The sequence below is a fragment of the Schistocerca cancellata genome, chromosome 4 (genome assembly GCF_023864275.1).
Source record: "Schistocerca cancellata isolate TAMUIC-IGC-003103 chromosome 4, iqSchCanc2.1, whole genome shotgun sequence".
NCBI classification, from domain to species: domain Eukaryota; kingdom Metazoa; phylum Arthropoda; class Insecta; order Orthoptera; family Acrididae; genus Schistocerca; species Schistocerca cancellata.
This window is the reverse complement of record NC_064629.1, coordinates 535,758,754-535,771,906: the sequence shown is the minus strand read 5'-3', so window position 1 is coordinate 535,771,906 and position 13,153 is coordinate 535,758,754. Positions and strand designations below refer to the sequence as shown.

At 38.8% G+C, this 13,153-nt stretch overlaps 1 protein-coding gene across 2 annotated transcripts in view; it reads right to left on the bottom strand.

The window, feature by feature from the left end:
* The window catches only part of LOC126185219 (alpha-soluble NSF attachment protein), a 69,952-nt gene extending 62,950 nt beyond the window's left edge, over positions 1-7,002 (bottom strand). For both annotated transcript variants that reach the window (XR_007536986.1, XM_049928099.1), the window contains exons 1-2: positions 6,830-7,002; positions 6,484-6,680 (exon numbers count right to left, since the gene is read on the bottom strand). Coding sequence is in view for 1 of the 2 variants with exons in the window: in XM_049928099.1 (XP_049784056.1) it covers positions 6,484-6,680; positions 6,830-6,921 (289 nt within the window). In the remaining variant the exon portion in view is untranslated. The remainder of the gene's footprint in view (positions 1-6,483; positions 6,681-6,829) is intronic.
* Positions 7,003-13,153: the final 6,151 nt, after the last annotated feature.

Here is a 13,153-nt window from a genome sequence, read left to right as displayed (position 1 = left end):
AATATGTTCCCAATTTTTATCTTACCCCTTCACGTCATGTGGTTCATCACACCTGTGCCTATAGACAAACCCACCGCCTTACTGTAATCTGATCAGATTACACACTGTGCAGAAAAATTCTTTTGATTCACCAACAATTATTGGAGCTGGCAAAAAATTTTCAGTACTGCCATATATGAACTTCGGAAAGAAGTTGCACTGCAGATAGCCACTCCCCACTTATGTGAAAAATGTTATTTGCAAAAGTTACTTCACTTACTCAATTCAAGAAAGCCTTACCATTTCTTCCTCGTGTAAATGATATGCTTAAATGTACATTCCACATATGACTGAAGATACTCATTACTTACTGATTCAGGCATGGCTCATTATGCCCTGCGGGAAGAATACTACTACTCGTGTGTCATACTGATTTCGAAGATTAAATAAAATTTGTACTCCAGAATGTTGCCATTACTTAATGCCAGTCTAATAAACAAATTTCACGTCATAAAGTACTGGTCTCACCATCAGAATCAAAAAAGTAATGGATGGCCCACTGAATACATTAGTAACTTTCCCAATTAATTCTTGCTGATTCTACTGGTATGACCAATGTGTTCAATACATGCTATACTACCAACAAAATATTTAATGCAGCCAGAAACCACAACGTATTTAAAATTATGATTGGATCGGATGCTCAAACAACAGGCTAAGCTTTCTGATACTTTAGTATGAAAATACCCACTGAAAATTATGTCTATACAGGGTGGTCCATTGATAGTGACTGGGCCAAAAATCTCCCGAAATAAGCACCAAACGAAAAAACTACAAAGAACGAAACTCGTCTTGCTTGAAAGGGGACACCAGATGACGCTATGGTTGGCCCTCTAGATGGCTCTGCCATAGGTCAAATGGATATCAACTGCATTTTTTTTTAATAGGAAGCCCCATTTTTTTATTACATATTCGTGTAGTATGCTTTGTGATAGATGGCACTGCAATAGTCACAAACATGTAAGTACGTGGTATCACTTAACTTTCCGCAGTGCGGACGGTATTTGCTTCGTGATACATTACCAGTGTTAAAATGGACCATTCACCAACTGCAGAAAAGATCGATATTGAGTTGATGTATGGCCATTGTGATCAAAATGCCCAACGGGCATGTGCTATGTATGCTGCTCGGTATCCTGGATGTGATCGTCCAAGTGTCGGAACCGTTCACCAGATAGTTACGTTATTTAAGGAAACAGGAAATGTTCAGCCACACGAGAAATGTCAACCACGACCTGCAACAAATGATGATGCCCAAGTAGGTGTTTTAGCTGCTGTCGCGGCTAATCCACACATCAGTAGCAGACAAATTGCGCGAGAATCTCAAAAATGTCGGTGTTGAGAATGCCACATCAACATCGATTGCACCCGTACCAGCAATTGCATGGCGACGACTTTTAACTTCGTGCACAGTTCTGCAACTGGGCACAAGAGAAATTACAGGATGATGACAGATTTTCTCCACACATTCTATTTAGCAACGAAGCATTATTCACCAACAGCGGTAACGTAAACCGGCACAGTATGCACTATTGGGCAATGAAAAATCCACGATGGGTGTGACAAAGGGAACATCAGCGACCTTGGTGGGTTAATGTATGGTACAGCATTATGGGAGGAAGGATAATTGGCCCCCATTTTATCAATGGCAATATAGATGGTGCAATGTATGCTGATTTGCTACGTAATATTCTACCGATGTTACTACAAGGTGTTTCACTGCATGACAGAATGGCAATGTACTTCCCACATGATGGATGTCCGGCACATAGCACGTGTGCAGTTGAAGCCGTATTGAATAGCATATTTCATGACAGGTGGATTGGTCGTCGAAGTACCGTACCATGGCCCGCACGTTCACTGGATCTCAAGTCCCCAGATTTCTTTCCGTGAAGAAAGTTGAAGGATATTTGCTATCGTGATCCACCAACAATGCCTGACAACATGTGTTAGCGCATTGTGCGAACATTACGGAAGGCGAACTACTCGCTGTTGAGAGGAATGTCACTACATGTATTGCCAAATGCATTGAGGTTGACGGACATCATTTTGAACATTTATTGCATTAATGTGGTATCTACAGATAATCACGCTGTAACAGCATGCGTTCTCAGAAATGGTAACTTCACAAAGGTACACGTATCACAGTGGAACAACCGAAATAAAATGTTCAAATGTACCTACATTCTGTATTCTAATTTAAAAACCTACCTATTACCAACTGTTTGTCTAAAATTATGAGCTATATGTTTGTGACTATTACAGCGCCATCTATCACAAAGTGAAAAAAGTGGTCCAACTAAAACATTCATTTTCTTTATGTAATACACGAATATGTAATGAAAATGGGGGTTCCTACTTTAAAAAAAAATCAGTTGATATCCGTTTGACCTATGGCAGCGCCATCTAGTGGGCTAACCATAGCGCCATGTGGTTTCCCCCTTCAAGCTAGACAAGTTTTGTTCTTTGTAGTTTTTTTGTTTGAGGCTTATTTCATAAGATATTTGGCCCGGTCACGATCATGATCAACGGACCACCCTGTATACGTACTCCACAAACCACTGTACAATCTACATCAGTGCGTACATTCAATTGAAAGGGGGGTAGAAAAGTATAGATGCCTCTGTAGGAGCTTTAAATCTATCTTCGGCCAATATCGCTCTTTCTGACATGAATAATAGAGGCAGCAGAATTGTTGCCCTCTTCATCAAACAGTTCTCTTAATTTACCCCAAAGATTTAAAAAGAATCCTGTTGCACCTCTTCCACAATGATTGCCAACTCAAGTTTCCTGATTAACTAAACTGATCTCTCCAGTGAGCTATACCTATCAGCTGAAGTATCAAAAGCATACTTTTCAATTTACTCCACATCTACTGTCATGTCTACTTGATCAGGACTCGAGACACTGGAACAATACTCTGAATACATTGCATTACTGTGTTTTATGACATTTCTTTTAGATTAGTATTTGGTTCATTCTCTTACTGAGGGGTGTTATCCTGCATTTTTACAAATTTGGAGGGGGCTGTCATTTAAAATATGAAGTGGACATCATTCTGCACCCCCTCATATTCACCCCGCAACAACACTCATGTGTAAAACAGCACAAACAATTTGAGTACAGCTGACCATATTTGAAAACAGTTGATTTGTACCTAGGGCCTAATAATTACGTACACAGTCCTATTATGCTTCCATGGGAAACAACCAATACTACTTTCAGCTTTTTCCTTTATTATTATTGAAGAATCACCATCCAGTGTAGCTTCGCTTCATCAGTCAAAATTTGAGCCAACTGAATTATTTGTCAGCATCTTCCAAGTCTGATTATCTTATCTATCTGCAGATCACTCTGTGTAGCAACAATCAGATACCACCACTACTTTTTCAATAAACTTACTTTGGTATATTCTTTGCCACCTTTCCCATTCATAAAACTGACAAAATGCTACAGAAATCGCAAAATGTTTCTGAATCATACCAGTAAAGTGATGTCTGTCCCTTCAACAAAGCATGCAAATATAGTAACAAATTTATCATTCTTAATGTTAACTACACCAAATTTTCCTGTATCTTGCCCCCCCCCTCCAAATACAGTTCCTTCTACACAGCCTCTAGCAAACAAAGAATACATGTCTTTCCAGCCTGTTTCCTTACAGTACACAACGCTCATGCTGTTTCAGTCATTCCTGTAACCAACAGTGTAAAGATATCGTTTTCAAGTGGGTTTGACACTCAGCATCAGACAAGTCAAAAGGTTTGAGGTACAACCTACAGTAAGTCCTAAGACTTTTTCAATCACAACTTCATTTTCCTGAATGACCTAAGCTCTGATTATGGTGTAACAGTGGAAATCAAGAACCGGATTAGCATCACCCGAAAGTGTGCATATTCTCTGTACATAGTATACAAAATAGTCATGAGAAACAAGCTGTATAAAGCACATGGATATTGTTGACTTTTTTTTCCCCCCACACAGAGACGACGAGAGAAATTTGAGATGAGGAAGATAAAGGCGGAGGAGGATGGATCACCAGAACTATGAAAACATTCACCATACGGAATTTCCTGATTTGGCATTTTATTTCACAACACAATGTCTGGCACTTTACCGATTCCTCCACTCTTACAAATACACATTGCCTTTTCTTTCTTGTTGTGATGAAAACTGGGACAGAAAGGAGTATTTAATGTGAGTCATTCGCTTGATCAGTGATGTGCAGAAAGTCAGAACGAAATATATCACATGAACATAAACTTCCTTATTACCCAGAATCAGTATGATCTTACTTTCCTTCACCCCACTGTGGGTGTGCTGGCAATAAACTTCACTCACTACAAAATCTTAAGTTTAACACCAAGGAATTTTACTTCCAGCAGTAACCACTGCTATCTTCCACAAAGAGTCTCACCTCTCTTCTAACTACATTAAACTGAATTTAGACCCAACTGACCTGTAGAAAATTTCAATATTAAAACAAGCTAATAAAGTCTGCAAATTTGTATGAGGAGAAAGAGGAACTCCTCATTCTTCTGAAATTTTCAAAATACCACACAATTAATGAAGTTAATCATGCAACAAATTACATACTTCACTATTCAATGAACTCTCATTCAAGTGATCGCTGCCTTGACAAATTCAGATTAATGTTTCACATCAGTTTCACAAAAGAATCGCCCAATTTATTGATTGGTGTATGACCAACTATATGTAGTATAGATGGAAAGTCATACTGGCAGAAAACATTACAATGTAATCAATAAAGGAACATTTACAATTCGGATACAGTAGTTCGAGAAAGTAAATTGTCCTGAAGTGACAATGACACTATTCAACCAAGTGCTGCAGCATTATCTTTACAGTTAGTTATGCAGAACAAACAACAGTATGTGTGGAAGACTGGAGGTGAGAGCATGTGCACTTAACTCTGTCTCATATTCTTATCTATCTACCTGAACAAAGTAAAATTATACCTACGGCTCTAATGCCCACTAGTACCACCACCCAATACACCCCCTCGTTCTCATATAGAATCACAACAAAGTTACAATACTGCCATCACTGCCATGCACACACTTCACTTCGTGAAACTATACAAAATTGGTGAAATGTTAACTTTCATTTAGAAACAAAATGTAACAATTTTTAAGAATATTATATTTTACACCCACAAGGTTTTCAAAATTGCTTGCAAGCAATATGTTACAATGTCTTAGATGCAAACTTCAGTACTAATGTGTGGCTTCTGACACACAGAATCCCTCCAGACGACACAACCGGTACCACCAATGAACTAGGTGGGTGAACAATGACGAAATGTTAACTCCACTAGGATATCACCATGTAACATTCCAGAAACTTTGTAACCGTGTGTGTGTGTGTGTGTGTGTGTGTGTGTGTGTGTGTGTGTGTGTGTGGGTGGGTGGGGGGGGGCGGGGCGGGGGGGGGGGGGGGAGGTTGTGTTTGCACACTCATCCTTGGTTTGTGTTGAAGTCACAGTTGCAACGGCAGAACTCCTGGTGAGCAGGACAAAGGAAGTCCATTCACCAGCGAAAAATGAAAACATACCGTAACTGCCAGTGCACTACAATATTATGCCTCACAAAATATATTTTTTATAAAAAATTTTATATCACCCTCATCAAGAATATTTATAATGAACTAGTGGACTACTGGGTACAGAACACTTCTTACTGTCCACATCATATTACAGCTAACTGTTACAATAATTAACTGTGATGTCTGTACGTTACAAAACTATCATCAGGAAAATTTGTACCAGCCATAGTATTTATACTGTATTTCCCTGACTTTCCAACTATTGCTATATACATGTAAATAAACATCCATTTTTGCATTACACTACATGAGCTTGCATTGTACATGTACCGGTAATAAGGATACTCTTTACGCAGAAAGGCCCAAATTTCAGTACAGTTCCACAAACATATACTGCACACAGGGCTCGGATACACACCATCAAGAACTACGTTATTTTCAAAACAACTATATGGATTCTCCAAAACGTTCAGCTTCCCACTTTGCGGAATAAGGCGCGGCCAGTTTATAAACAACCCTGATGGATGGATTAATAGCATAGAATCCTATCCTAACTGAGTGATCCGAAATCAAACATTCGTTAAAATGCGTAGGGCCAAGACGCGAAGTTAAGCAGTCTTTGAAAGAATTTAAGCAGTTCTTGTACAGACATTCATGCTGCAAGTTTAAAGCATTAGAAAAATTACACACGATGTTCAGCACAATTGGTTTTAACCTTTGATTATTTGCAGAAATCCTAAAATATGACATTAGCGAAGCTGAATATTAACAATGAGACGGTAAAAATCATGTAAACATGAATTGCTATGAAAACATTCTGACCAGAAACCTAAGGCCTAACACAATTTTACAACCCTACATCACAAATACCTCTATACTTACGTTCTGGCTCCGACTTTTTGTAGCAATTGGCAGCATCAACAAAGTTAGTGGCTGCATCATGCCGACTGCCCGACTTTGCATGAAGATTCGCAGCTTCACAAAACGCATTTCCCGCTTGCCCCCACTTCTTTGCCATTTTGAACATATTAGCAGCTCTTTGATAACACTCAACTGCCTCCTCTAATTTCGATGAGCCTCTGCAGAACAATGAAAACGAAAGAATTACGTACACAATCCGAAAATGACATTTGGCAGCTGATTCACACAGTGGGCTCTACTCGCAACATAAGCAACTTTGACGTAACTCCCGTACGTAAAATTAATGTACGGACAGAACTGTACTAACCCAAACAACGATCCGAAAAATCCTTTTGAAGAATTAAGCTTCTTTTCAGCTTCAGCCATCAGCTGCATCGCTTTCTGTTCGTTGTCTGCCATTTTTCACAGAAAATTATTCACAAACCCACCACACACACACCTTCACTTATTGACTAAATGAATTCATGATCTTCCACTAGAGGGAACTGCTATACGAAAAACCAAAGCAGTTGCACACAGATAGCCCACTCACAATTAAGAAATAGCGCTATCACACAGATTAAACTACGAAAACTGAACCAAACAGATCGAACAAAATAGAAATTAATTATTGATTAGCTAATTTTGTATAATCAACCAAAATTGTGATCAATCAAAACTGTCAAATTACTTTTGCGTGAATAGCATTGTTCGTAGAGATAGAGAATCTGTCATTATTCGCGGAGTGAAGTGTAATTTGGCTATACAGCAAAATATCGCTCTTACAAGAACGTCCGCGAAATCACTGGTCTCAGTTAATTTCATACACATTTTGTTTCATTTGCGGACTGGTCTGGTAAACCGGGGATACTTTACCCCCAGGGGAGTAACTTTGCTTCGTCTATGATAAATGACTCAGTCTTACCTAGTAACTATCTTAATAAACAATTCCAAACATCGTTCATTTTGTCCAACAGCTGACAGCTTCTAAAAGCGCATGTGTTTGAGTTATTCTGCCACTCGCTATCTTGGATATTTTCTGATAAGCAAATCTGCACTACTGTATTGTTGAGGTATCTTTTGATAAGAAAAAATGCTTTTTTGCTACCAGAAAACTACTTAAACAGATGGCAAGTGACATTCATTTATGTTTCGAAATTAGTTATTATCTAAATTTCATTCACAAACTTGTAATCAGTGTGTTCTTTAGCACTGCACGGTAGAAAGGAGCCGTGGAGATTGTTTTCTGGGAATACTGGAGACGACTTTGCACCACTGACAAAGTGGATCAAAGTAGCTCCATAGTGTTGTCATTACTTTGTTTTGGCCATGATTCATGTTGCGAAGACTCTTATTATCTTGAAAATGAGCGCTGCTAAGAGATTAATGGTGTTATAGTATGGTAAGAGTGTAAACAAGAGCTAGGATCTCGTCAGTATGCAGTTTACAGCACATTTTATCGGAAACAATGCCTGGAATCCATAAGTAATGGAACACTGTTTGAAATGTCACAAATGCTTCAGCCAAAGCAAACAGCTTAAGAAGAGGAGACGTCAGACACTGTTTGATTATTCTATTGATTAAGCTGTATTACAAGAACAAATTATTGAGCAAAGTTCGAACGAAATCTTACAGGAGATATCAAATGGCAGTGTGGTTACACAGTATGAAAATAAACATTACCCTGCTGGTATCAAAGGATTTATCGAAGATGGATGCAACGATAAATACCATGATGCCATCTCTTGTTAACTGGAAATGGTCTTACAATAGACTTGGCTACTGTTTCTATGTTTCGATACAGTGTATCGATACGTGGAACTGTTTCAGTGTTTCGGAACGGCTGTGGTTCACTGTTTCGAAACAGTGGTGTTTCATTCCGCCCCTGTCTCGGATAACCGGACCAGATTCAATCTCGAGCCAGACACAGAAACTGTATCGTTGTTTCAAAATAAGGCTGTTTCAGTCCACCTGTGCTTGGAACGGACTAATTGTATCGAAACAGTTCTGTTTCATTCCGCTCTGTGTCGGGCGAGATTCGGGCTCGGTACAGGTACTGAAACACAACATACCACTTCGTGAAACACTTTCAAGAGTGTCGAAATCTTTTTGACAAGCAATAGCATGAAACTTAAGATATCCGAAAATAAAGCTTCGCTTCTAGCTGACTGTCCTATTCCGAAATGGCGTAACATCTGCTTTATAAACATTAACCAAACAACAAAACAACGCATACTATTCACATCCAAAATAATAAATAAGTGAAAATAATTCAGTTAAATTACACTTTTTTTATAACATACGCTTCTCTGTTCATATACAGTAATCATATTACGAAACGCAAGTAAACCTACAACATTTCGAATAAAAAAAGGCGTAGAGTGACAGTTATTAGACATATACATAAATTTGATGTAGGTATAATTGCAAGCAATCTGTTTGACATATCACTGATAGTGTAATGGTGAACGGGAAGGGCTGGCAAGCATTGTGAATTTATAGTAACGGTTAGAAACACCTTGAAAGACAAAATTGAAAAGTATGAAAGTCACACGACACGAAAGCAGTGCATTTGCTGCAGGAAATACGAAACTACCAAGACACCTAAGTGATAGTTTCATACTTTCTGCAATATGATTAGCGCTCGCGCACCTCATTTGTGTTTATGTACTGTATAAGTATGTCCATAATTATACAGTAGACATTCAAGATGATAAAATGTGTAGATTTATTAGATAACAAAACACAAACTGTTTCGAAACAGCGTATCAAAACATTACATTTGTTTCGAAACAGTTACGTGTTTCAGTTTGCCCATCTCTAGCTTACAATAAAGATGTACTTTTTCACAACTGTGAAGATACAGCAGAAGATAAAACACCTTCAAAACAGTTAAGCGAAAGACGCATTTTCTCTGTACCAGAGTTTGTTGATGGCGATGAATTTGTGTAAAATATTTAACTGGTATAGTCGCTAACATACCTAATGAAACACTGACCTGTTCATTGAAACAAAACACCAGGACATTTCGATCATATTTATTAATTTCTTTACGTCTTTATTTTTAAAAAAATTACCCAACTTTTTATTATTTTTGTGCTTTTAATACCAAGAAGTACTTAAATGTTTGTTTACTATGGTTCTCAAGATAAAAAAAGACATTTTAGAGAGGATAATACTGTCCCAAGTTATTATATTGTCTTAAAATAACGTTTAAGTGGAACAAACAGGCCCAACTCTACAAGAAGCTCAAATATAACATGTTAGAAAACAATAATGTCACTATAAGGTTGACTTAGAGGGTTATGGCACTGTAGGTTTATAACATACCTGCAAATAATGACATGAAAACTAAGTACATACACACATACATGTACAACATCGGTAAATTTACACTATAAACAATTACTTCAATCCACCACAGACACTGTATAGGAATGGTGGGGAAATGTACTATATTTTAAACAAAGTAAAAAAAATGAGTAGTGTTATCACATGTGTCTCTAAGCTGCCAGCTTAGTGACCACTGTCACTGCTGCTGCTTCTCATATAGTAGCACCAACAGACCCTAGAGAACTACAATCAGATACTGTCCACCCACAGCTGAAGCCCGAAAGCCTTTACTTGCAAACATCATATGCCTTGGCCACCAGCAATGGGATGAAGCATCCCACACAATTGGAGAGCAAGAGAGAAAGAAAATAGTTGGTCTTTTTCTTGCATCTGATATGGCCAACAATCAAGATAGCAGTCCTGGCAAAAGTCAATAATTTTCTGCCTTGTGTTGGATGCCAGCGACTTTGCTTCTAAGGAGGTGCCCATGCACAGGATAATGTGTATGCATATCACCACAGTCTAACATATATCACTCACTCGCCAGCAGAAGCGGTGGAGATCTCTGGGGAGATGTGCAGATATTGCATTCTATTTTCTACTTGTTTAAGGACCAAATACACCACTGGGAAGAGGCCCTAATAATTTTTTAATAATTTGGCTATTAGTCATCTGGAATATATCCATAAATAAATTGTTATAAATTTTCCACAATTAGCAAACTAAAAATTTTATAACGTCGATTGTACAAAAAAACTCGTTATACCTTCTACAGTGTACCGTACAGAGATGATTAAACCATGCAAGTATCCTTGTTTTGGATGATGGAAATGCTTGGACGTCCATACACATTATTTTCTGGCTGTTCATTTCGTTATTACTCGTCGATAACAATTCTGACATTCTCATTTCTACCATTTCCACAGACCTGTAATTTTCTGATAGCCTATTGTTTGGTGTTTGGATGTGTCAACCACATTGCAGTGCTGGCAGTATGGATGACATGTTAGTTTTATTTATTAGTGTTGCAATGCTTTTAGGATTAGATCATTTATAAATATATATGCCACTGAGTGTATGTGAGCTGATGTATTTATCGCTGAGATCCACCAATACTGTCTTCTAGTTCAAGACTTTGTGTTTAATCTTGCATGGAGTTTTCTTCTGAATGTTTCTGTTGTGTCAGAGTGGGAGTCGGCACCAACACAAACAAGGAAGGAGAGAAGTTGCGATGGCCTGTGGCAAGAATCCAAAAACATAACACTTGGAGGTTAAGAGAACACTTTATTTCTAAAAAGGAAATAAACATAATGTTACTTCTTGTTATGAGGTGGCTTGATGTGCTTCCTCTGCCTTCTACATACAATTACTTTTACTCGCTATTACTACTCTCAAATGCAAGCCAGGTATCATCTTCCTATTACTAAGTGCTGATGAACTCAAAGTCTGCAACCGAACAGGGCCAGACCAGCGATGGGCGGCTGTTTAAGTTGATGCTGATGCAGAACACTGAACTCTGTCTTCCTCAAGGTGTGGTGCTCCCAACTTTTTCCCCTGGCACATAGGTTAGCGCTTCCTTGATGTTGTTTTGTGGCGCTGTGCTGATCGGTGTGTAGTTGATGCCTTAGGACTGCAGTTTCTGATTATTGTCTTTGTTGTATAATACCTTTCATCAGGAATCTTCTCTAATACGAATTATGCTCCAGCTATAAGATTCCAGATATAGTTCCCAGTGTCTGTCTGTAACCTATGTTTTTTCTGCCACTGCAGTCTTCAGTACATCCAACAGACTTGCAGGCAGTTACAGTGTATTTATTATGTATGTAATAAGAAGGGCTGAACATTTTGTATCACAACTTGTTAAATCTAGGCCGCCTACTGTAGGCGATTTCGTCAGCTGATCCCTGGCTACACAAAACGACACACCTTTCCATATGAACCAACTCAGGTGTTTCTTATTTGTGCTACATATTTTCTCTTAATGGGTATGGCTTATGCAATACTTGACATTTTAGGCTGGTCTAGTGTGCTGATGTGTTCAGTCCTTTGAATGACATTCAATTCCTTTATACTGTTTCCTATTAGAGCACCTCTTACTTTCATCTTAAGTACAAACATACCCCACTAGCCACAATAGGTGCGTGGTGGAGGATACTATGTACCACTACAAGTCATTTCCATTCCTGCTCCACTGGCAAATAGAGCGAAGGAAAAGCAACTATGTATAAGCCTCAGTAAAAGCCCCAATTTCTCTCATCTTATCTTTGTGTGCCCCACGAGAAATATGTGTTGACAACAGTAGAACAGTTCTGCAGTCGGTCTCAAATGTCAGTTCTGTAAATTTCTGCATAGTTCCTCGTGAAAAGAGCACTGACTTCCTTCCAGGGATTTCCATTTGAGTTAACGAAGCATCTCTTTAACACACATGTACTGATCGAGCCTACTGGTAGTATATCCAGCAGTGCATCCCTTGCTTCGAGGTTTTCCTTTAGTCTGATATGGTGGGTATCCAAAACACTTGAGGAATGCTCAAGAATTAGTCCCACTAGTGTTAAATATTCCATCTCCTTTATAGGAGAACTAAATTTCCTCAAATTCTCTCAATAAAACTTTAACCAGTATCATCGTGTCAAGCAGTGCACTATTGATGCTGTATTCAGTGCTACATAATGAGTTTTCCTACTCATCACCATCAACTTACATTTTTGTACATTTAGAGCAAGCTGCCATTCAGCACACCAACCCGAAATTAGTAGGGGTAATGGAGGTTCTGCAGCATTTTTTTAGTGCATGTTGTATATATTCAGAGAAAGCATACATTCATGGGCGAATCTATTGCTATGCTAATTCATTTAGGCCCCTGGGGTGCTGATTTATGACCCCCTGTGGATAATCCATCCTTCTGAGAAACCCCCAACCCTCACCCTTCTCCTCCTCCCCCCCCCCCCCCTACCGTCCCCTTCACCCTATCTGATATAGGGGAACTTTTTATATCAAATTAATTGACTAATTAATTAAATCGACCAATTAATTATCCCATCTCCCTCTAGAAAATCACCCAACCCTCTCCTTCCCTCCTCCATTCCCTTCCCTCCCAAATCTAGAGTTAAAAGGCTTTTGCTGTGCTAAGCTACTGGAGAGGAAGGATGTAGGTTAGTTTGTTTTATTTATTTTGGGTGCTACCATGTTGGAAATTGGCAGGAAAAGACCAGCCCCCCTCCTCTGTCCTCCACTCCCCTCCCCCCACAAGGAGAGATGGTGGGAATGACTTGCTCTGTGCTGGGCTGTTGGACTGGTAGGTGCAAACATTACATTGCCC